Here is a 23480-nt window from a genome sequence, read left to right as displayed (position 1 = left end):
AGGATAACAAAAATAATATAAGCGGAGATGTCTCCAGACAGATTTCAGAACATTTTTAGAACATCTGCTTGAGAACAGCAATACCTCATGAGTCAAAACCCAAAGGAAGTGTTTGTGCTTCCTTGAGTGATCATGGCACCCTGGTTGAATTGTGAAGAAAACATGACATTATTTCAGAAAATGAATGCTTACTATAAATTTCCTCTTCCAGTACTGGCGATGCACCGATGCTCAGGAGGTATTGCTGGGCATGGACGTATGGAGAAATGAAATGATATTTATATGACTAGATGTTTTGAAGTTTACAGGCCAGAAATGTAGCTGGCACAAGACGCTGTTACTTGTACCAGGCCGAGACCCTCCCCACCCCAGCAGCACAACAGCAGAACATAGCTGTGAGTTTTACACAAATGATGGAGAACAACACTTGCAGTCAGAAACCACTGCTGAAAGCTGAGCTGATGAAGCTGTGATGGGATTTAAAATAACAATATGAGTTGCCTATGAAGAATGAGGAAAGCTAGCTCTGTGCAGTTTGATTAGGAGTCTATATAACCATTAGCACAATCATTAAAGCCGGGATGAAAGCATGTCAATTTGCTAACAGATACTTTCTTGGGAATTTCCTGGATGCGGGGCGGGGGGGAAAATGCTGCCTTGTTCTTCACTGTTGCTTCATAGCTGACACCCTGTGCTTTAATACTACGTTCATCTTGGCTGCAGTGGGAAACAAACCATCCATGGACCCTGGAATCCATTCTACTTCATTACCAGAAACTAATTTATTAAACTAAGAATGACATCTAAAAAAAGAACAAGACAGGCAGAAAGGCTAATTAATGCCATACTGCATTAACTCTCCACAGCTTGATAAATATTCAAATACCATGCCACGACGTTGAATTTAACCAAGTTAGAATCAACTCACGCTACAGCAGCATCAGCAAAAGCTGACTTTGAGCTAGAAAACTCTGAAGGCTGGCAAATTGGCACTGTGGAGCACAGAAATGTCTGGCAGAGGATGCCACAAGATTTTAATCACTGCTTATAAAAATGATGCTGCAGATGAGAAAAACAGGCCAAAGGTGGATCCCTAGGGCTACATTTACTCAGTGTTCATGGGTGCCTGGCCAGTGCTCTAGGCTGCGACCCGTCCCGCCTCACGGTGCAACTCACGTTGCATAAGGAGCAACACAACAGGCCTCCTTCCAAAATATGACCTGCTTCCTATGTGCCAAGGAAATTTGTCTCTTATTCCTTGAAATGACTACATTTCTGGAGCTTGCAAAGACTCTGCTTCCCTGTTTCCCATCTACATGAAGCCCTGAGTACACTATGAGCATTACAGGAGAATGAGAGAAATCCTTTGGAATGATTAAATAAAGGCTGCTGAAATTATCCCCAGCAAGAAGCAAATATATTTTGTGACCTTGAAAAAACAAAGGTAATCAGAAGAGATGACTGAGAGTAAATAACTGCATTTCACATACTGTGTGCTAAGTCCACCTATGCCAATTTTCATCTACTGCAGACATGAAGTTGGCAGAATGATCTATCACAGCTAGTTCAGAGAAAATCTGTACTAATTAATGTGGGAACCTGACATACACCAGGCCATTCTTCAGGCATTTGCTGAACCTGAGGTGATTGCAAAGGGAAGTGAAAAGGAAGGAGAAGAAGAAAAGGGGAGGGAGGGAGAGCATCCCTTTGGAACAAAAGATGTCAGTTTTTCAAATGCCTTCGGGGAAAAAAAGAGCTTTTCAAAATGTCAAGCCTGCTTGTTAGAGCTGTCCTCAAATATCTTTAAGATATGCAGATGCGCTGAAGTAACAGGTGTCCTAAGATGTCACTGAATTTGACATCATTGAGAGAGGAGGAGGAGTTCATCACTGGTCATCAGCACTCTCAAGAACACATGAGGCCGCCTTTAGAATTAGAAATTTCTTTTATACATACCTGATATTTATCTGAACATACACTTTATGTGGCAAAGGCCTGATTTTTATTTTCCTTTTAGTAGACCAGATCATTTTGACTGAAAAAATGTACTCTTATGCCTTCATTTTAGTTGATTTCCCCCTCCAGAAGCTTAAACAAGAAATTAATTGCAGTAATTGTGTGCAATCCTCTCAGCCAAGTATTTTTGTAATGACTGAGATTTGTTTTCTAATATTTTGAGGTAAATCAAGCAGTGCATCTTGCCTGTAGCCCAACACTGCAAATGGTATCTGTAAAGTATTGGTAATGATACTCAAAGAGAGCAAAAGGGCGCAGAAAGGGACAGAGAAGAGGCAAAAGCAGAGCCGACTGCTGCTGACTCTTGACACAGATAGCTTCCTCACAATGCCAGGCAGGGGGGTTTCACAAGTATTATTTTGAAGGGTCTTGGAAGCAGAAATAAACTCCCTTCTTTTTGCGCATGCCACTCAAAAGTCACAGGGAATGTCATTAAAAGGCAGGTGAGCTTAACTCTTCTTACAGCATCAGAATCATCTCACCGATGTTTTCTGCTTTCTACTTCTACCACTGTGTTAGGAACAGATCTGGAGGGAAGGAAATGAAAGAATGGGTCTTTGTCAGAAAAAAAAAAAAAAGAGGAAAAATTAAATAGCATACAAAGCTTCCAATTCACATGAACACCTTGAATCTTGAAGTGTTTTTCTTTCTATGCAATTGGCCCAGAAGCACTTCTGATGTGCTTTCATCAACCCACAGGGAGAAACCAAGAAGGCATCTGGCAGCACCTTTTTTTTTTGCTGCTAAAACCACTTGAAGGCTTCTATCAACTTTAGGGATACGCAATTTCTGGCAGATGTTTGAAAAGTAAATGTTTTCCTTCATGTTGGGAAGCTGATATTAAAGTAGTGTTTAGCTATATTCTCACATAGTAATGTGGCTCTTTACACTGAACAGTAGCCTTTAAATAACGAGATATTGGAGGACAAGAACAGGAATTCACAGGTCAGGTACCTGACCAAAGTGCCAGGTTGCAGTAAGGGACCAGAAATGTCTGAATATACATGCCTCAAGTTAGGGAGTAAGTATTTAGGAATCTACAAGTATGTTGTGTAAGTGTTGAGTTATGAACTCTCAGAATTAATTGCAAAAACTGCAAAAGAGAAAGTTTTCCCTATGTATGCCACATTTACATATTCCAGAGATACTTCACGCTTAGAATCAGTTTATTCTTCCCATTTTAAGGAACATTTTGCACAATAAACAAGACTGTAGAAAACAGTAAGTATTTCTTGTATAGTACGCTACTGCATGAGGTAACAAGGCTGCTGATGGTTTTGAATAACATTATGTAAATACTAGAAGTAAATTTGCATCCAATTTGAAGATATTAACATCTGCTGCCCAGCAGAATTTATCATTGGAGAACATCTCTTGAAAGATTCAGGCTCCACTTGGGTGTGTGTACGTGAGCTCCCTCACAAAACATAACATGGGACTTGGTTAGGAAGAAACTATTTTTACATTGGCAGTCCTTTCATTATGGCGAGGCACCCTGCTATGTGCAAAGCTTCAGGCAAGATGTACTGAATTGTAGAGGTGAGGCCCACATAGATTTCTTTGCCCTTTACAATAGGTTCTTCAGCAATGGTTTTACTCCTGGTTGACTGATCTCAAAGGGCAGGCTCAAATGATAGAGTTTCATGAAATAAGTGTGCTGGAACGCCAGCCAAAATGAGAATCTTGTGCTGCGGATGCAAGTGAAGGGAACGGGAGTGCAATGCGTCTTCTCTACTGCATGCTGACTCAATAAAATAGCACATAGTAAACTTGGCAAGCGGGAGCCAAATTAAGTATCTCTGGTGATAAGACAGGTAATTCCTATTGACCCCATAACAGCCAGTGGCTTATCTTTGTTATTTTTGTTACAGTTCGCCTCTATTAGCAGCATAAATACAGTAACCTTCTAGTTCAGGATTATGACTGGAGGGTGCCTCTGTTCTTTCTATAAACCTACCTAGGAATATTTCCTAGTCCCAAATATCTAGTTTAATTATTAGCATTTTAAAAGTCTCTGTCATTTTAGCACCCACATGGATGCTATACATCCATAAGATGAAAAAGCAATGAGAACTACTCAGAAAAATGAACCCTGCTCCATCTCAGTCCCTGCATAACAATGAACTGCAGCAAAGAAACATGCATATTATTTCTGGGCCTTTTTCCTAACAAAACAGTAGCCACACGATTTTACTTTCCATCTGTGTATCTGCCAATTCTCCTTCATAACTTTTGAACCCAATGGCCAATTCGAAGCAAATTGTTCAGAAGTCACAGAGATACTACATTACTGCAAGTGCCTTTTTAAAATCAGTTGTTGCGCAGAAGATAGGGAACTTTAAAATGACCTCATTACAGAGAAAGCTAGGAAAGTTTGTCCCCTAATTGAATTGCTGGATTGCCAATCAGCAAGTACACGGCTCTATACAAGCTACATAGTATGTTGTCTCTTGTTCAGAGGATGAAGTTGGAGAAATGGAAGGGTACCTGGCTTCTTCAAGTGGGCTTGGAGACACTGGAAGAGGTGAGAAACCTGTGTATGAGCTGGTTGTATTAAAATGGATAGCTCAAAGGGGATCTTAGCAGTGGAGAAGGCGGCAAATCTGTGGGATGCCTCTGTTCACAGAGCAGCCTGGATTTCTCTGGTCTTGCCCCTTCAGATTCTCTGGGAAATGTGATAATGAACAAACGAGCATGGGGCCTGAAATGACAACTTTAGGGTTACTCTGGAATGAAGCAGTACTTCCCAAACTGTGATCTCTTTCCAACTGCACAACCCTATCTACTTCTCCCTCAGGTTTACAATCTTGCTCTGTGCTGTGTCTTTAGTTTGAGAATGATAGCTCTAGAGCCTACCGGCAGAATAGATCACCTATAATAATTACAAATTTCTCTTTGAACTCTATTCTGTTGCTTTTGAGCCAGACGAATGATGGTAGCAGAACCTGCAAATAAAACCTTTGATATTTTGAGCCCATTCAGACTCTTTGTGCAACAGAAAGCAGACAGAAAGCAAGAGGAGGTTGCAGAATCAGCTTAATACGCCTTCCTGAAGCTTACCAAGCTCTCAGATAAGCCAATGCTTTGTCCATAAGTTGCTAATTTCTTTCATCTTTCTAATAACAGCCCACATAAAGAGTTATATTAGTCCATCCTGGAGCTGACTAAGATTTATCACTATGAATGGCACTTGCTCAAAGATGGATGATGGCAGAGGGCCACCAAAGTACCACCAAAAGCTGATAGACAAATATTCTAATGAACTGTTGCTCTCCTGACAGTGCTGATAGCATCATGAAGGGTGTGACATATTTTGAGGGCTTATAATCGTCTGCACACATTTCACAGAAAAACTAAACAACTTTTTGAGGAAGATATGCTCTAGCCACAAATGTTTTGAAGGTTTCCTGAGAATCTCTTGTGAAAGACTGCCAGCGCAAGTCTTGAACTGGGCAGCCTATCAAAAGAGCTGTGTTTGTTCCAGCATTTTAAATGGCTTTTATTGCAATAATTGTGGTACCAAATATCCCCGTATTCTTTTTCAGAAGTTTCACCCTGTTGCTAATTTGCCTTCAAGAACCAGTTCATATGGTCCATATGGAGTTAGACCACATTTGTGATACGTAATCCCCGTATTCAGGCTGAATTTGTTCTTTCCACAATCAGGATGTTTTTGTTAGGAGATGCCGACCAACATAACTACAGGTATCCGAAGAAGCCTGACAACAGAGTCAAAGTTTGCTCCTCTCCTTCCCTCTTCTCATTTCTATAGCCTTTGCTAAGCTTTCAATTTTATAGCCTCAGGTCTTCCTAGTGTCTTGGCTGCTAGACCCACTGCTGAGGCTGAGTCAGGGCCTGAGGCTGAAATATCCCCAAGAGCAGAAATATCCGCACAGCCAGGGTCTGCACCTAACACTATCATTCAGGCTGATTGGGTGCCCTGCTGCAAAGAGGATGACCAGGTGAAAACTCCTCTGTTCAGGCTTCTAGCTTTCATTAAATAAAAGTTCAATTTGGTAGAATCGTAGCTAAATACAGTCCTTTCCCTCTCTCTCCTTTCACCATAGTTACCCCCCACCCCAATCTCTAAATACAGCAGTAGTGAGTAAACATAAGCCAGCTGAAGTTGGCAGCGTTATGATACAGTGTTCTCCTCACTTCTGGAAAATCACTATCCATCCTCAATGCCTCTCATGAACAAAGGGGAAAAAACCTAATATAAATCTTGCTATGAATAGCTCTGCAAATAGTTAATTTTATTTCACCTGTGAAAGTCAGGCCTGTCTGCTTCTTATCTCCAACCATAAAGGGACAAAAATGCAACATATCCATAAAATGTCACATTTGCCTACTAAGAACCCATAGCTATTTGTAGAAGCGTGACTTACAGAACAGGTACTGGTAGGATGAGGACTTTGAAAGTTAAATTGAAGATCACAAAACAAAGAGAATTAAAACAGAGAGAGGAAGGTAGTAACTGAAAGATGCTTAACTATTTCTACATGAGAATATGGAGTATCAGGAAGAATCAAGAAACCAAATTGCTAAGGTACCCTGAAAGATCAGGATACAATATACTAGGCAGATGAGCATTCTGAATACATCAAGAGAAGGTAAGGAAAGATATTATATGGGCACAGCCAATTTCATAGAGATGCTGGGAACGGATATATTTGAAATCTCTGAACACAATACCATGTCACGCTCCTGAGAGGTCCATTAAGCTGAGTTGTATACTGTGCTGTTCTTGGTGTGAAGAACCATGTTCTAAAGAGCGAAGTAATCTCCCATCTAACACACAAAAGTGGCTTTTAATGCAGACTCTGATTCTTTTGTACTACATGTTTCTCCCCATTAAGTTTCTCTCCAAATGCTGAGCTCAATACACAACACAGTAGTAAGTCCTGAATTGATAATTTTCCATGGAGATTAGACTTTCTGTTGCTCTGACGATACCAGGCTTCAGAATTAGATGGCCTGGTTTTAGCAAGTGGATTTCCTACGGACTGCTGCTGAATGGCACTGCACAGAGGCACAATGATATTCGTGTAACTTCACTGGATTGAGGCTTTCTTTTTGTTCAGCTTCCTGTTCCTGCCTACAGCTTTTAGGAATTACTATAATACGATAATCAGTAACATTATTTAACACTTCCCAGAATATATTTCTGAGAATTATACATATTTTATGCAAGACTCGACAAGGATTAACAAAAAAAAATAAACAGAAGAAATATATGGAATCACTAGTAATATACTGTTCTTATAGCTCCCAGAGACTCTCAACAGGTAAAAGAATGTATTTTGCTAAGCGTTATATAAAAGCAGAACAAAAGGAGTCCCTTGCTTGACTGCCTTACACGGTAATATCCATTAACACACTTAAACTACTGTTTCAAGTTATCTCCAGAACTCCTGGTAGGTAAACATATGTGATGCTAGTTTACAAATGATGCGAACTATCTTTGTGATAGTCAGAAAATCAGAAAGAGATGTTATCATTATTCTCTCTGTGATAAATTTCAGAATTACCCTGACTACAATAAACTGCAATAAACAAATGTATATGGGTTTGGAGAATGTAGGACTTGGATGAAAGTCAAATTCTCTTTCTTCATCTAGGAAAGAACTCTTGAAATGGCTTGAAGCTGGCATAGCCAGCTATGTCAGTGCTGGCCAAGGTCAGGCAAAGGCAAAGCCAAATTACTGTATGGCACCATCCATCTGCAGAAGCAGTTCTTGCTGGAGTACAATAACCAACAGATGCTCTTGCTAGAGCAGCTCACCCCAGCTTGACTCTATCCTTACACTGTCATTTTTAAACTCAACGAGACACAAAGCTTAATGCTACTTTTGCTTTAGCCCCCAAGAGCTGAGCGTTACATGGTGAAGCTAAAGTAGGGGGAGATGCCTTCCCACAGCACCGCATACTATTAAGAGATAATCTTATTACTCCCAAGTGGATCAAAGCTAAGTTACTGTAAGATTTTTTAACCATATTTGATGTACAAAGTAAACTGACTCCTAATGAAACTATTAATTTTGAGTTGAAACCAAATTACTTCGGCTCAGAGTAGGCAAGTCACTGGTAAACACTGCAATTTCTGTAGAAAAATAAAAAGGATTCTACCATTGTTATGGATTTGCTCCAGGAGCTCTGTACTGAAGCACAGAAGCAGTATCAGATCACTTATTTGGGTAATACAAAACACGAATGGCAGACAGGGAGAAGATAATGAAACATATCCTTCAAATAGTAACACTAGAGAGTATTTGGATGGAATAACAATGCTCAGCACTCATAAAACTTTGTAGCTTTACTGTCTTTTTGGTAAAATATATATATTGTATTGAAACAAATCACAGAACATTCACTGGCAGCCACATTTTCTAACGTGTTCTGTAACACAGAAGATGAAAAGATCATCTTTCCCATCTGTCTGGATTTAAATGACTTACATTTCATTAATAACTTTTAAAACATCAGTATGCCAATGGTAATATGAATGATCATAACTTTCAGATGTTTTTAATTTGCAGTTGGAGATAAAAATATACAAACCCATTTCAATACTTTTTACATGCAGATAATAAATGTGCTGCTTCCACTGATTATCACATTGATTTAAGGTAGAGGTTTTCATGTACCATTACATAATTTTATTTAATGTTTGTTATGTCTATGGGTAAGTTGTCTTATCCCATTTAATATGTTACACGTGACTAAAGGCCAGAGTGGATTTGATAACAAAATATGTTCTGCCTAATACATTGGTAGTAATGACTCAGTTTCCCTATTTTGCCTTAGAATTTGAACACGAAAGTAAGTCTACATCTCTTTAAAGCATGCAGGCAGCTGAAACACACATATTTGCATAAATTGCAACACTTAGTGAATGGCAAAAGCCATGCAAACCACTGAGCATGAGGAGTACACTGTGGATAATGGAGAGTAAAAACAGAAGAGATGAAAAGGAAAAACAAACCATGCATCCATGAAAGCAATGGTAGGCACTGGTGGAAGGATAAGCGAGCACCTCAAGGTGTAGAGAAAAAAAGGACAGATACCTACCCCAACCTGCGCTATCTAGCTACCGACCTGTGGACTTATAGTATCAGCAGTTGGCTCACCAAATGGATCACTGTTGGATGAGGCCTGAGACCCATCAGGCTAGAATACAAGAACATAACACCTTTTTTTCTCAACAATAAGAAAGTGAAAGATCAACATGAGGTTATTTTCATGCTGTGGGCATAACAAGTACATCCTATCTCATGAAAATCAGGAAGTGAGACCTCACTGATGATATGTTCTCAAAAGCCATAATGGTTTCCTATAGCTGATGTAGGCGGGAAAGGACCACACCAGTATCTACTGGAGCCTAGGCAGGAGCCGCCACTGACTTCAGAAGGTACTGGATCATACAAACCAGAACTGCAAAAGGCCTTGAAAGCCAGTGAACCTATGTGAATCAGAAAGAGCCCAAGCTTGCGTTATTTTGTACCTTTGGGTCCTTTTTTTGTACAGACTCCCTGTTACCTTTGGCTCAGTTAGGCTCTTATCTGCCTAAGATACTGTGTGATTTAAACGCATGGCTTGGATAACATTTCTTGCTTTGGTCCACTGAGTCTAAGGCAAAGAAATCACATACTGAGGGCCAGAACATTTCGGAATGTAACTAGGCAAGCAACTGGGATGCAAGAATGTGCAAGACATCAACCACCGTCTTTTGACACAAAAACTCTCACATCTCCTTCTGCAGCCTCAGCATGTATGTTGTTTTACCTCAGACTCCCTCACCATCAACAAGTGAATGCTGGTATGCTAAAAAGGACACTGGATACAACTAACATATATAACCTAACATATGAACTCTAAGTTTGTATCCAATATTAGTATATATCAACATAACTGTCGTTTTTTTAGCTATCAAAACTGAACTGGGAAGTGAATGCTGTCTGCAGCTCCCCCTTAAATACCACCCAGCCCTATTAAAATAGCTATTTCTGATACTACCAAACAACATTTAAGTAACTTCTGTCTTTTCTAGCTAAAAAGAGCTAATCAGTATTTAGAAACCTTGTTGCTACTCACAGCCTCTTGCTCCTCACTTTTGCTTGGGCTTTCAAACCCCTCTTCAAAGAGGTCATCTGCAGCAGGATCACTGGTATGAGATGCTGATGATTTTGATGGAGAACTTTGTCTGGGTGCAGGGGTTGGAGCTGAACAAAGATTAACGCAACAGCAATAAAATATATATCTGTTAATTCGTTCAGAAAGACAAAGCAGCTGAACATTTGCTCATGCTTTAGAGCCCTCAAATTATTTTCTGACAAGAAGCTGTAAGAGGTAAATTTGAACACAGAAGTCATTATCAATTCCATATATTTGATTTCATTCAGCCGTCTCCAAATTAAGTTTGGCTGCATCTGGCATATGTCTTTAGGAACCAGGGAGACGCCACTACATTACATTACGAATGCATGAGTCACCTGCCCTATGGCAGGTAAGCGAAACAGAAGGTCTCCTGCTGGCCCCTGGTAAATCTGTCCCTCGTGAATTCCTCTTTTCAGCAATCTGCAAAATCCCCCATCTCCATGCTATGAACATGATAAGCTTATTTTACAGCTCTTCAAATAATTTCCTCACATGTCCAATACACCAAGGTATTAAAATAAATACACAGCCCCTAATTTCTGCAAAGTATGGCTTGAATGGGACATAAGTGAAACCATTTGTAAGGCTGAATGTCATGGGCATTTTCCAACTAGCTTGCATGTCCCTAGCACAGAACATATATTACTGTCTTCTTAGAAATTAAATTTCAGACTGCAGCTGTTGGCGCAGTTGATTTCAATGGACTCTGAATCTCCTCCCTGATACTTTTCTTTATGGCTGGAACACATTTAATACGCTAGACCATGCATGAAGGTTCCCAGTCCATATCTGTGTTGCAATTTACTGTATAAAAAAAAGAAGAAATGCTTTGAGGAGCAGTCATGTCTCAGGAGAGGTATGGCTGAAAGCATATAAATACTCACGTGAATTTGTAGATGGAGTCGTGGAAGTCACAGGAGTCAAATTTAACTGAGAGATGTCAAAGTCATCACAATCATCTGCTTCCTGTGCCATCCCAACTTTGTTAAAGTAACTTGAGAAGGCCTCTGAGGTACAACTGAGGGAAGGCTGATCTGGTTTTCTTGATGGCACTGGTGGAGGCTGAGCCATCTGGAAATCTTTAAACATTTCTTTTCCCATTTTCTGTCTGGGCCTGTCTGTCTGTGGACTCGATCTGTTGGAATCACTTGTGGGTGGAACAGTAGCTATAGGAGCAATGGTACCTTGAAACATGGCTGCTTGTAAAGGCATAACAGTTTGTGTTGGCATGAAGGCAGTTGGTTGGAACTGACCAGCTACAGATTGCCACGGCTGCTGAGTAGGAGGAAAAATACCCGGTTGGCCCCATGCTATCGGCTGTCCTCCCTGCATCACCTGAGCAACTGGAGGCTGAGCACCCATGGCCAACTGCTGTTGAACAAGTGGTTGCTGTCCCCAGAATGAGGGCAGAACAGCTCCCATGGCAACATAACCTACAAAGAATAAAGAGAGCAGGGGGGGGCAAAAAGGATGAAATATTTTAACACTTCTATCAAGACTATGCAGAAAAATCTACACAATAAATTAGAAACATGGAGGCTACGTTAGTGTTCCCAGAGCTTCAGAACACTTAAAAGGAAAACTGAAAGACATGGTTGAATTCACATCACTGAACAAATACTTGTATACAAACCCACAAATTCGTAGATACTGGCAATAATCCTTGCTCTCATCTGAACACAAAAGTTGTCCTTTTCCTCAGTGAGTACCCCCTTGGGTCTGTGAAAACTTGTGTGCATGGACCTCATCAGCAGCTAGCTGTCTGGCAGCTCCCTTCGCCAGGGCTCTGCCAAAGCACAGCTGGGATCAGTTTGGTCAATCCACTTACCAGAAGCACAGCAGCTCCCAAAATATTCCCTAAACTCATGCCCTTGCAGTATAACCCTGCTCCTCATCACTGAGCTCTGCAGGCTCTTCTTACTACCCTGACTCCCCCCATCCTCTGCCTTTCACCTCTGCCTGTCCCATTCCTCTCAGGGCAGGGATCTCTGGGACTGAACATGATGCACTGGGTCAGGCTGGGATGTAGTTCATCTTCCCAGAGAAGTCGATATGCTGCTAGAAAATGAGTTGTCAGGGCAAGCAGAGGGAAGGAAGAGGACACCCAGGACTCCCTCCCTTCTGCGTAGCTTTGCTGCAGTTTTTCGTCCTTTTTGCTTTTATTTTTTGCGGGGGAGAGTGACTCCAACACTAGCCAACTTCTGCCAATCACATAGAGACAAAACTGGTTCTAAGTTACAGGGAAGCACCTTCACGTATGTTAGATAACAGCTCAAGGGCCCTCTAATGGCAGTGCAACCTTCTTGCAAGAGAAAGAGTCTGTGCTATCTCTTCTAAAGCACAGTTCAAACCGCTGGGACTCTGAAGAGCAAAGCAAGTGCCCCAAACCGCATAAAAAGAGAGACTAATTCAGGCTTAAAAAAATGACATTTGGTTATTACCCAGTTACTTTCCAAGCTACCAAGAAGTTGTGTAGGAATTATATGATCTGGTGCTTTGCTATTTACAATAAAAAAAAGAAATCTGAAACTAAAACTGTAAAAATGTTATAAATTAAACCATGTAACACAATTATGTTCCACTGATGTAAGTATTATGCTTTACAGATATGCTGTTTCACATTTAAATTACGATTTACTGTTAATACTTCACAATATGCAACCTCTCTTTTACTGTCAATACTGTCGGTTTTAAAACTCCTGTTTGTAACCTGAGTGTTTTTCTGAGCCCTCCTGTAGTTTTTCCCCTTTGCTTTCTTTCTAGGCTGTTCTGTAATGCTAAATGTAAGGTTGGTTGCAAAACCATAAAGGGAAAACCCCCAAATAAAAATAAAATAGAAACCAAACTCTGAAAGACTAACTTAATGAGTGATGAAAGAACAGTAACTCAGGTATATACCTATTTCAATAGATGGCTATGATGGATTCTCCAGATGTCCTTTTATCTTGACCCCACAGTAACCTCATCCAAGCAGCGAGGACTTTCATCTGACATTATCCCCAAACACTTCGCCATCAGTGTAACCTTTCTGAGATGCAGTGGCTATTCTGATGCTGCAATGCAGCCCATCAGAGAAGGAGTTAACCGATTAGAAAGTCACTGCTGAATGATTCAAGGCACTCCTCCTCCTTTTTTTTTTTCTGTAAGTGGAGCTGAGAGCGCTGCTCTTGCAGTGCTCCCAGTATCCCAGGGAGAGATCAGCAGTCAAAACCACATGCCTTGCATGTCTGCAGAATGCTACACAGCTTTGAATTTCGAGCACTTTGAGGACCACAGAGAAGTCTAAAGCACATATCAGGATTTGACTAAGTGGAATACCTTTGAAACGCAACCAAATTCTCCATGTCTCATTCTCTACTGGCGATAGCACCGACTACCATTGCTACTGCAAAGAAAGCAAAGCTAAACTAAACGCTTTTTTTCTCTCTTGCTACTGCACCTAGAAGGTATGTTATCCAGAGGGCTGAACTGTGGTTGAACTCCCAGTGACTTTTTCTGGCTTTTTTCTTTTAATAAAATGTGGGTAAATTCAAAATAATGTACACTCTGCTTGGTAAAGACTTGTTTGCCTTGCTCTGCAGTACTGTTCTCAAAACCCTTCCCCACTTCCACTGTACTAACACCCTGAGTACTGAAATGCAAACCAGAGCTGAGAACTGATCACAAAATTTGAGTCAAGTTCATATTTCCCCAGATTTCCTACCTGAGGGTACGGCAGCAGTGCTGAAAGGTACAGAACCAAACATGTCTGTACTAGCAGGAAGTGACTGGGATGAAGATGGGATAAAGGCATCACCTGGAGTAGCAGGAGTCTGCAAGAAAACAGGAATAAAATACAATGATGGCATACCAGCTGCCGTTTCTGCAGCACACACTTTGCTGTTACATCATCTGTAACTCAAAAAATACAGGTTTGGAGGGAAGAAAGAGAAAGAAAAAAGAATGGGAAGATGTAGAAGGAAAGGAGCAATAGAAGTAACAGGATTTGCTGGAGACAGGAGAAAAAGAAAATTAGAGGCTTTGTACCAAAGGGCAAAAAAAAATTGTCTGGAATACAACGCATGCAAAATATTGACATAATTTCTTTCTCCAGAACATACAGACTTGTGATTCTAGGTGATGGGTGACAACCAGTAGAGGCAGAAGATGAAGGCATTAATGTAAGAAACAATAAAGGCAAATTAAATATCTGCAGGATTTATAGAAAAGTGAATACGTATTGCTTCCAATTAGCCAACACGACCAGAACCATAGGTCTACCTTAAAGGAGAAATCCAATCTAACTGAGCAAGCTAAGGATGAGGAGACAGGACTTTGAACATCTAGTCCCAGACACGCTCCAGAATGCCTTGGAGATCTGAGACTGATGACTTGACAGTGCCTCAATTTTCTCAGTATATTCATACCCCCCTACAGCTTAATGTAAGTTTCAAGAACTTTATAGGAAAATTATTGTTTTTTCATTTTATGATGCAGAAAAGCATGTTGAGAAAATTTTCTTTGCCCTCAAAACACATTCAGCCCTCTCTCTCTTTACTCTTCCTTCCTTTAACGGCAGTTCTGGGATATGTACAGGGTGGAACTGAAGAGACATGATTATAGAAGGCTGTAACTGGGTCTTCCTGCAGTGCAGTGGAGAGACAGAGTGCAGAGAAGCACACACCTCTGATAAACACCAGGGAAGGAGATCTGCAGCTCAGGTTATATCTTACATGACACCTAGCCCTATATCAGAAAAATAGAAATTGAGGATATTTTTGCACATCACCACGAAGCAGTAACTCCACGTTCAATTTGATTCACTTTTATTTTCTTGCAACATAAAAACTATTTTGAAATCCTCCCCTCTGGAATGGCTGATGACCTGAATTGTAAAGGTGCTCAAGAAACGTGCTGAAAATAGCATGTAGAAAAATGCGCAGTTTGGTTTCCCTGGATACTCACTGGGGGGGAGGTTACATCAGGAGGAGTGGACATGTCCCCAAAAAGCTCTAGTTGGGTAACAGCCTGTAAAGAGAAAAAAAATTATCCATTTATTTTTGAGGAGAAGAAACTGTCAGTTAACTAGCTACAACTTATAAAGTTAACTAGTAACAGCTAGGAATATAAATCCCCCAAAAGCCACGTAGTCCTCAAATGTCAAGTCACATATGGAGGAAGCACATGAGTTCAAGCTGTGGGATTTTGATATCACTGATGGACCCAAATAGTCAGCAGCTGATCCTATAAAATGATTCTATAGGCAATTGTCCACCATAAAAAAATTAATAATGTGTGAAAAAAAATATCTAGAATGGGACTGGATGCATTACTGCTCTGCCCTTAACATCAGTGAGCACCAAGTATGATTTATGGCCAGTGCTTTTCCCTGGTTCCTTTTCCAAACCCCCATTTCAAGGTCTTAAAACGCAGCAGCAGACTGTGGAAGTAGCAGAAGAATACAGAAGGGAAGGGCTTTTAAAGTGCTGCCTGATTTCCCCTTGCCCAAGGGACAGGTGTGACCTGGATAAGTGGACTTGAAGGAGGATGCTCAATTGGGTTATGGTAAATTTGTAGCTCTACATTTAACTCATGCTAGAAATGTGTTCTCAGGGCACCCTTCAGTTTGGTCTCAAAATAGGTCACCCATACAGGTCTCACCCAACTGGACCAGAAGAGAAAATCACTTTCTTAATAAGGATCACCTTGAATGGCTGCATAATCAAAGCTCCTTCACATATTCTGGAGTAAAATGACTCTTTTCCACCTATTTGCATCTGCGAATCAGTTCAGCTGGAGTCCAGAGATGGTAAAGCATGGATCCCTTATAGCTTTGCAGAAAACCTAAAACCCATCTACTGTCCTTATCGGGGTGGCTATTCTGGAAAGCTGCGATGGGAACTGAAGAACTGTGCTTTCTCCACTGCCTTTCTTTTGCTTAGTGACTTTCCTTCTTCCCTGTATCATACTCAGTCACACTCACACATGTGGGAAGCTGCAATTCTTAATTCAGTTCACTGAATCTCCTCCCCAGCTTAGACACACAAACATTGCAGCCTCCTATCATATAAATAGGCTTGAAATTCAGTGGAGACTTGACCTGCAAACATAGCCAACACTCAGCACTTTGGGCATTAACCACACTGGATGGTCAGTCTTTACAACCTACCGAAGGAGCAAGATTGCCCTAAGATTTTTTCCCACCCTCAAATTTCTATTATAAATGACCCTTTAAGAAATAAGACTATCTTTCAAAAAATAATAATTTCAAAGGATTATACATTTTTGCAGTCCAATCTCTATACTCATATACAAAAGCAATGCTACAATCACTTAGACTTGGAATTTCTCTAGCAGCTTGGATGAGTCTCAGCTTTATGTCTAATGATGCACCTAGGGATGAATTATTTCACATTTCCTCACATCATGTCTTATATTAAATAGATCACATTGCTTTAGTGCTATGGCAATAAAGATGCCAGGTGACACCAAAGTACAGAAAGACCTGCTTTTGCCTAACGTCTTCAAATTGCTTGTTCACCACCATCCCTAATTCTACCATTTTCCTGCATGACTGGTGGGTTTTTCACTGTTTTCTCCTCTCTGGCATGCTAAGAAATAGCATGTGTCCTTTCAAGGAGGTCAAAAGCAAAGGCTCCCCCAGTGCTTCCGTCCTAGGTGAGGAAGCAGAAAAGCAAGCCAGAGGGGATGTGAAAGGGCAGGGCACACGTGGTTACACAGAGTAAGAGGAAGTGTAAAAAGTAAAATATTATACATTTCATATCAATACTGAAAATTGATAGTACACTTTTAAGCTCAGGATTATATGATATGTATTTGAAAAGTGGCAACTCAGGTCTCTGTCCCTCAATACCCCTGTAAAATGGGAATACTACTACTTTCCAGAGTGCTTCAAGATGATGAATCTTTAGACACTCTTTACAGATATAATTCTCTTAATAGAAACTCTGTGGATGGATTTTTAAACAGGCAGCTGGAGGGAGTGATACAAAAGCTGACTTCACTATTTGTTGTAATAAATCCTCACTCACAATATTCCCCAAGGAAAAGAAATATATTTACAGGGGAATTATTTCTCAAGGAAGAGAAGCCCGATATGCAACAGGAGCTATAGAACTACATCAGAGGATGTAAACAGAGACTTAATGGGAACAGAACTTCATTGTTTACTTACTAGGGACAGTCTTAAACAGCAACACTTAGAGGCGGGATTTTAAAGTCCCAAATGGTTCAGCTCTGGATTCTGTGTCTAGCTTATTTCTACAACCCAATGCTCAGCCTGAATAAATGAATGCAACTTCTCTGACATAGATGTAGTTTTATGCGTTTGCAGCACGTGAGATTCTGGACACCAAAGAGTTGTATTTTATTTTCGTGATTTCACTGTCACTACAGAACTGATTTCACCCATTACACTTCTTTAAATTATTCACATCTGATATTAGCTATGTTCCAGTGAAGTTAAACCCAAGCCGAACATTTTGAAATTGCACTATTCCTATAGATGATTTAATCTATATTTCCTTAAAACATTTTTAGTGTCACAACCTTACCTGAGTGACTGAAACAAGATTTTCATCAATGTCCAGCAATAAGTTTCCATTCTGCAGCTGTAAAGCATGATTTATGAAATGAAATGAATGATTTATGAAAATGACATGAATTTCTGAGCATGAAAATGATAACCTCCATAATTATTGACTTCACTATTGAAATGAAAACCCTTTCCATCTTGCGGTGAGCACAGATATGAAATCATGCAGTCAAAAGAGTGAGTCTGAATGCTGCTGGGATGTGGGGCAAACATACACTGTATTTGTGCTAAATCTCATCTTCTGGTGTATCAGGCAATTTCACTGCTTGCATCATAACTATTTATTTTCCCAGATATTTATTAATTCAGGAATAAGGATAGCCAGTGAGCTCTGATCCTGCTTACATTAATGGAACTTTTCACTGGCTTGGTGAAAGAAAGGACTTAACATCCTCAGGGGAAAGAAAATTTGAGTTTTGGACAACAAAAACTCGAAAGCAGTTATTGGTAGAAAAACACAGCTTCCTCTTAACTAGGAGAACTATAACATCAGTGCAAACATATTTAAGATGCGTATCTTCTTTCCATAATAATTTTTAAAATTACTTAAAGTCAAGTTATATTTAAATCTATAGTTTGTGTGTGTAAATATACGTGGGAGTATACTGCCCACACACGCATACATATCTATATCCATTTACATATTTAACACAAATTATCACTTCAGTGTCCTCAGAATGCTAAATTTCAGATAACATTTATTGCAGTGTTGAAGCCTATTTCTTAAAAAACCATAAAAGCAAGTTATCAAAAATCAAATCTTGGATAACTGAGAAGCTACAAGTTATCAGGCAGTAACCCTACGCCATCTTAAAACAAAGAAGTTTAAAAATCCCAGAAACACCCCTTAATGCTTTTTTTTCCCCTCATCTCATCACAGACCTGAATTTAAAAGAAAACAACCCAAACCAAAAAACAGGCTGGCAAAAGGCAGAGCTAAATGAAGAAGATGCCATTGTGCACAACCAGGAAAGGACCCAGTCCTGCACCTCTTTGTGCTGACAGCGTGCCCCCCCAGCCCCAGGTAAGGAGTGTGAAAAAAGATGTGTCCAGTTATTCAAAGGACTTCACAGACCTTGAAAATATTCTTAAAATGAGAACAGAAGGGTTACACCTTCAGGAAGGACCAGTTTTGGCCAGTAGTTAATCACTTTCTGTTCTGACAGCCCCTTCGTTTAACCCCCCCATCCTCCACGCATCCAGGGATGCAGCTTGCATTGCTCTGAAGCAGATCCTGCCCCCAGCCTCACCGATCACTCTGTGAAACCAGCTGAGAAATAACCGTGTCTCAGCACAGAGGAAACATGTGCGTAGCATTGAACAGACCATTAGAAATTCCCACCTGTGCTACAGCGGGACCTTGCAGAAAACATTTGCCCAACATGTCACAGCACATCCCCAAGTGCCCAATTATCATGTAGCACTTGAGCTGCATCTTCCATCAGCTCATGTTCTGCATCACACACTGGTGAGGAGACACTTCCTAAGGGTGAAATATCCCTGTCTATTAGAGCATGGAACAGCCTGCAACACGACTGTGCTGAGGCTGCAGCACACCTACTGAGGGCAGAATGTGGCCCTTCGAGCCTTCCTCCGGTTCGGCTTTTCGATACAAAGCGCTTAACCTTCACAGTTAAAGTCAACAATCCCTCCCTCCTCCCCCAGTGCATGACAGAAAATAACCAGAAGCCTGGAAAGATGGTCCAGTCCTTGATCTTTCTCTAGTATTTCTGTCTGTGGATTTCTCCACAGAGTGATGTAAAAGCTTGCTTTAATTATTCAAAAATGCATCTCCTTGAATATGAAAACACCTCTACAGCTTAGTCAACCAGGAACACACCAGTCACTTGCAACCAGCCGCGCAGACCAAGGAGGAGGAAAGAGTATTAATCCTTGTATCACGGTGACATTAAACCCGTAATGAAAGCTCCATCTTTCTACACAGGCATGTGACAAATATTATAAATCTTTTAAACATGAAATATGTAAATCTGGCTTCTTAAAGCAGCAGCAAGCTTTTTAAACCACTCCAGCCAGTAATGAAATTTCTCGTGACACTTTTCACTATTCACTAAAGAAAAACATATTATCCAAGAGCTGGAGAAAAACCAAGAGTACAGAAGCAATGATAAGAGGTAAGTAAACTGCCGTTTTCATAAACCTGAATCAAAACCAATCCACCTCCACTACAGTACTCCCTCTGATGGCCAAGTACTCTGAAAAATATATTTTCTAATCAATGCAACAGTTCAGATTTTAATAGGGAAATCTAAGACAGGCCTCTTGCACTCATAAAAATATGAAGCACCATACTTCTTTCACTCCTACGTATATAACAAGTCAAAATATTCAACTTCCTGTTATCCAGCCTGGTTATACCATAGGCAAGGGATCTACACTGACTTACAGCATGAGACAATGTGCTTAATGTTGCTATACTTTTGCAAACAAGATGATGAAAGTAGTGTCTTAAAAAAGCTGAAATCTCAGAGAACAAAGCAAAGATGGTGCTTAAAAAGCACCGAAAAAATACACAGTAATTAACCTGTACTCTGATTCAGAGCTCAGCATGTAAAAAAAGAGTATGAAGGTTACTAAATATAGCAAATAACCAGCAATTAGTAATTAACCTTTGAGCTGGGTATTAGCTATTCAAATCTTCTGAGACAGCAGAGGGATTTAAACTTGGTTTGCTGCACTCAGGGTAAGTGCTGTACCACTCAGCCCAGCAGACACAAGAGGGATCATCAAACCACGCTGCCTCTCTGCATTTCCAATTCCCTTTTTCTAACATGTATTTTACAGTGGAAGTCCAATGAAAATGCCAAATGATTAGTCAAACTAAAGATTTTTTGTTTTATTTTGGTTTAAAATGTAAATATTTTGGCTATGACAAATATTTTTTGTGATGGTTTGAATCATTATTTTAGTTAAGCAAAGCTCCAGTTATTTGCACAACCTTATGCAACAAGTGTTGATATAACTATGAGCTCCATGAGCTGCAAGCAGCTTGCTGATGAACTACAATTCATTCCAAAAACCAATTAGAACTATAACAAAGGAGCATGTCAGAATCGTGACTAAATCAACCATCAGTCAAGCCATGTCTACTAAGTTGAGATGCACTGAAAACATCCACCAGACATATTGTTTTCCTATAAATTACTGTTGGATTAATGAAGTAGCATGATAACTCAACAAAGAAATGCTGAATTACTTCATAATCGAAGAGAATACACTGAAGAATAGGTGTGTGAAGAAAAAATTGTGGATGCCTTTGCAATCTTCAGGCTCCTACAGATCCCAAAGATCCTCAGATGCCCTAACACTTCCCCATTACAGAGGTGATGGCAGCAACGATGTTACCCTCAACCAGATTTACACAGGTATAGCTGAGCACAACCTTTTAGTTGCAAGGCTGCTGTGAACATTTAGGGTGGTTTCCAACCAGTACAGGCCACATCAGCAGCATGGACTGCCATAAAAGTACACTGATTGATTTGTATCCAAAATACATGTATTTGGCATTTGTCACTTACACAGGATTCAAATCCAGCGCTCAGAATCCCACGGGACATGGGAACTCTCCTCTTTAAAGTTTCTCTTTTCAGTTTCATAGGATAACTCTTAACTTGTCAGGAGCATTCTTCTTCAGGTAATCCTTCTCCTCTGTATTTTCATTTGAAGTAATAAACCCAAATACTGGCTTTTGTATGATGTACCCAACTACAGGGCAGCCCTGAGCTTCATTGTATTCACTGACTGTCCAGTTTCCTTTGTTTGTTGACTGGGAAGCGCTGGACGTTCCAGTTAAAAATGCTGTTAGTCAACCCTGCGCAGCTAAAGAGGTGGGATGGCTAAGACTAATTGACATAACAGATTATTGAGGAGTGTCCGAAGGAATTGATCCACTGTTGCTTGATAGCTTCCTTTACATTAAGGATCTCTTCATATGATCAAAACATACGCTTACTCATTTAATTATTTTCTCCTTGTTTGAAGGAAACTTAATTCTGAATTCCCTGGGTACTTCAGGTATTTACTCTTATATGAAATAGTATTTAAAATGCTTCAATTACGACTTTTCTCTGACAGACTCTAATAAATCAGGAGTCCAAAAGAGTGACTCTAGCTTAGAGCCAGACGCATGCTGCTCCCAGGCAACACAACACCCAAGATAATTAAACTTCCCAGGGCACAGAGGATGCTGGTGCAAAGCTCCCAGGCACACGGCCACCTTCTCAGTATCTTCTCCAGACCCTACGTGGTGGGTTCAGAGATATGCACCATGGTACACACTGGCCGCATCGCATGTATTTAAAAGAAATGCTGCAAGTCCAGAAATATCACTATGTTGTTGAACTAAACACTTAGGCTGTCAAAATGTCGATGCAAGCTACAAAAGCTGTTGTAATTTACATTTACCATGCACTAACAGGCCCTGACATGTGTCTTCTAGAAACATAAGCCTGGCTTTAGAGGTAGGTACCTTTACAAATATGTGCAATTTATTGCATGCGGCTGATGCAATGCAAAGATATTAAAATGAAACGTATTTTTCCATTCAACAGAAAACTGGAAACAAAGGGGAAGAGCAAAACATTTCAGCTGATACAGTGGCAAAAGTCAGCCTGCACCAAATTTCATTTCAGCCTGAGAAAGGGTGTCTCAGCTGGAAAATCAGGAACCAATGACAAGCTGCTGGCTGGTACATTGTCATCATCAGCCTCAGCCAGGTTTCCATCCAGACTAATAGCCAGACACATTCATTGGCATCAGTGGCATTTCTTGCCTGAAGATCTATTTCTGAAAGTAATGCACCTTTTGTCCCCAGTGTGTAGCTCCACCAGTTCTCCCTGGGGAAAAAAGGAATGAGGACAGTTGCACAGGACACAGTAAGAGCTCAGCTGGGGAAAGATGAACTGTTTAACGTCAGGGGACTACGGCACTGGTCAGGTGGCCCAATGCAGCCAGCCTTGGTGACATGTGATGGCTTTCTTTAACTGCAGATTGGAGAGACAAGTGATGACGAGAACACAAATTTCCATGTGAGAGCAAAACTCCACGTCTAGACTGTGACAGCAGAGACAGTTTTGCATGCTTGCAGGGAATAAACTTAACAATGGAAGAGAATTAGAAGTAACCCCAAATTTACTATTTTAAAATACAGGGCATAGTTATACACGTCTATCTCATGGTTTTCAAAATGACAAGTGAATGGAGCTGTAAGCAAGAAACAAGTTATTTCTATCTTCGTTATTGAATACCAGATCATCACGGTACTTTTGAAAACTTGAAATCTCCTGAGTTTCAGCAGGCAAAAAAAGCCAAGACCTGTGAATTTCTGTACTTAATAACGCAGGATAGCACTGAACGAATCTGCAAAATTTTACAACAGCTTCTCCCCAAACTGATGCAAAATGCATGCAATGCTTTCCCTAGAACTGTATTCCTTTTAATTTGTAAATAAACACCAAATTGTTCAACTGGTATCATCTAATGCATACAGTGATACAGACTAGATAAAAGCTACAAACTTCACTACTCAGAAAGCAGATTGTGTGTAAATAAATGTTTTAGCAATTTACTACAAGCTGCACCCTCCAAGCAAATCAAAATGTAGTGAATCAATACAACGTGCAGCTGTCAACCTAATATATCAGCAGCCATCAGATAAAATCTGCATCAGTCATATTGCATAAAAGACAAAAAT

General features: G+C 40.3%; 1 protein-coding gene across 16 annotated transcripts in view; it reads right to left on the bottom strand.

Annotated features, from left to right (window-relative positions):
• The window catches only part of DAB1 (DAB adaptor protein 1), a 477466-nt gene that overhangs the window by 2710 nt on the left and 451276 nt on the right, over positions 1 to 23480 (bottom strand). For 10 of the 16 annotated variants that reach the window (XM_064455005.1, XM_064455003.1, XM_064455002.1 and 7 more), the window contains 7 exons: positions 17727 to 17783; positions 15118 to 15180; positions 13877 to 13985; positions 11058 to 11606; positions 10111 to 10238; positions 9115 to 9186; positions 193 to 244 (listed from right to left, as the gene is read on the bottom strand). In XM_064455005.1, the coding sequence (XP_064311075.1) occupies positions 193 to 244; positions 9115 to 9186; positions 10111 to 10238; positions 11058 to 11606; positions 13877 to 13985; positions 15118 to 15180; positions 17727 to 17783 (1030 nt within the window). Of the gene's footprint in view, positions 1 to 192; positions 245 to 9087; positions 9187 to 10110; positions 10239 to 11057; positions 11607 to 13876; positions 13986 to 15117; positions 15181 to 17726; positions 17784 to 23480 lie in introns of all 16 variants that reach the window. The other 6 variants (XM_064455010.1, XM_064455009.1, XM_064455014.1 and 3 more) reach the window with 4 other exon arrangements.

This window comes from Phalacrocorax carbo, chromosome 6 (assembly GCF_963921805.1).
Source record: "Phalacrocorax carbo chromosome 6, bPhaCar2.1, whole genome shotgun sequence".
Taxonomy (NCBI): Eukaryota; Metazoa; Chordata; class Aves; order Suliformes; family Phalacrocoracidae; genus Phalacrocorax; species Phalacrocorax carbo.
The sequence above is the reverse complement of the archived record's forward strand: the minus strand, read 5'-3'. Positions and strand labels throughout refer to the sequence as shown.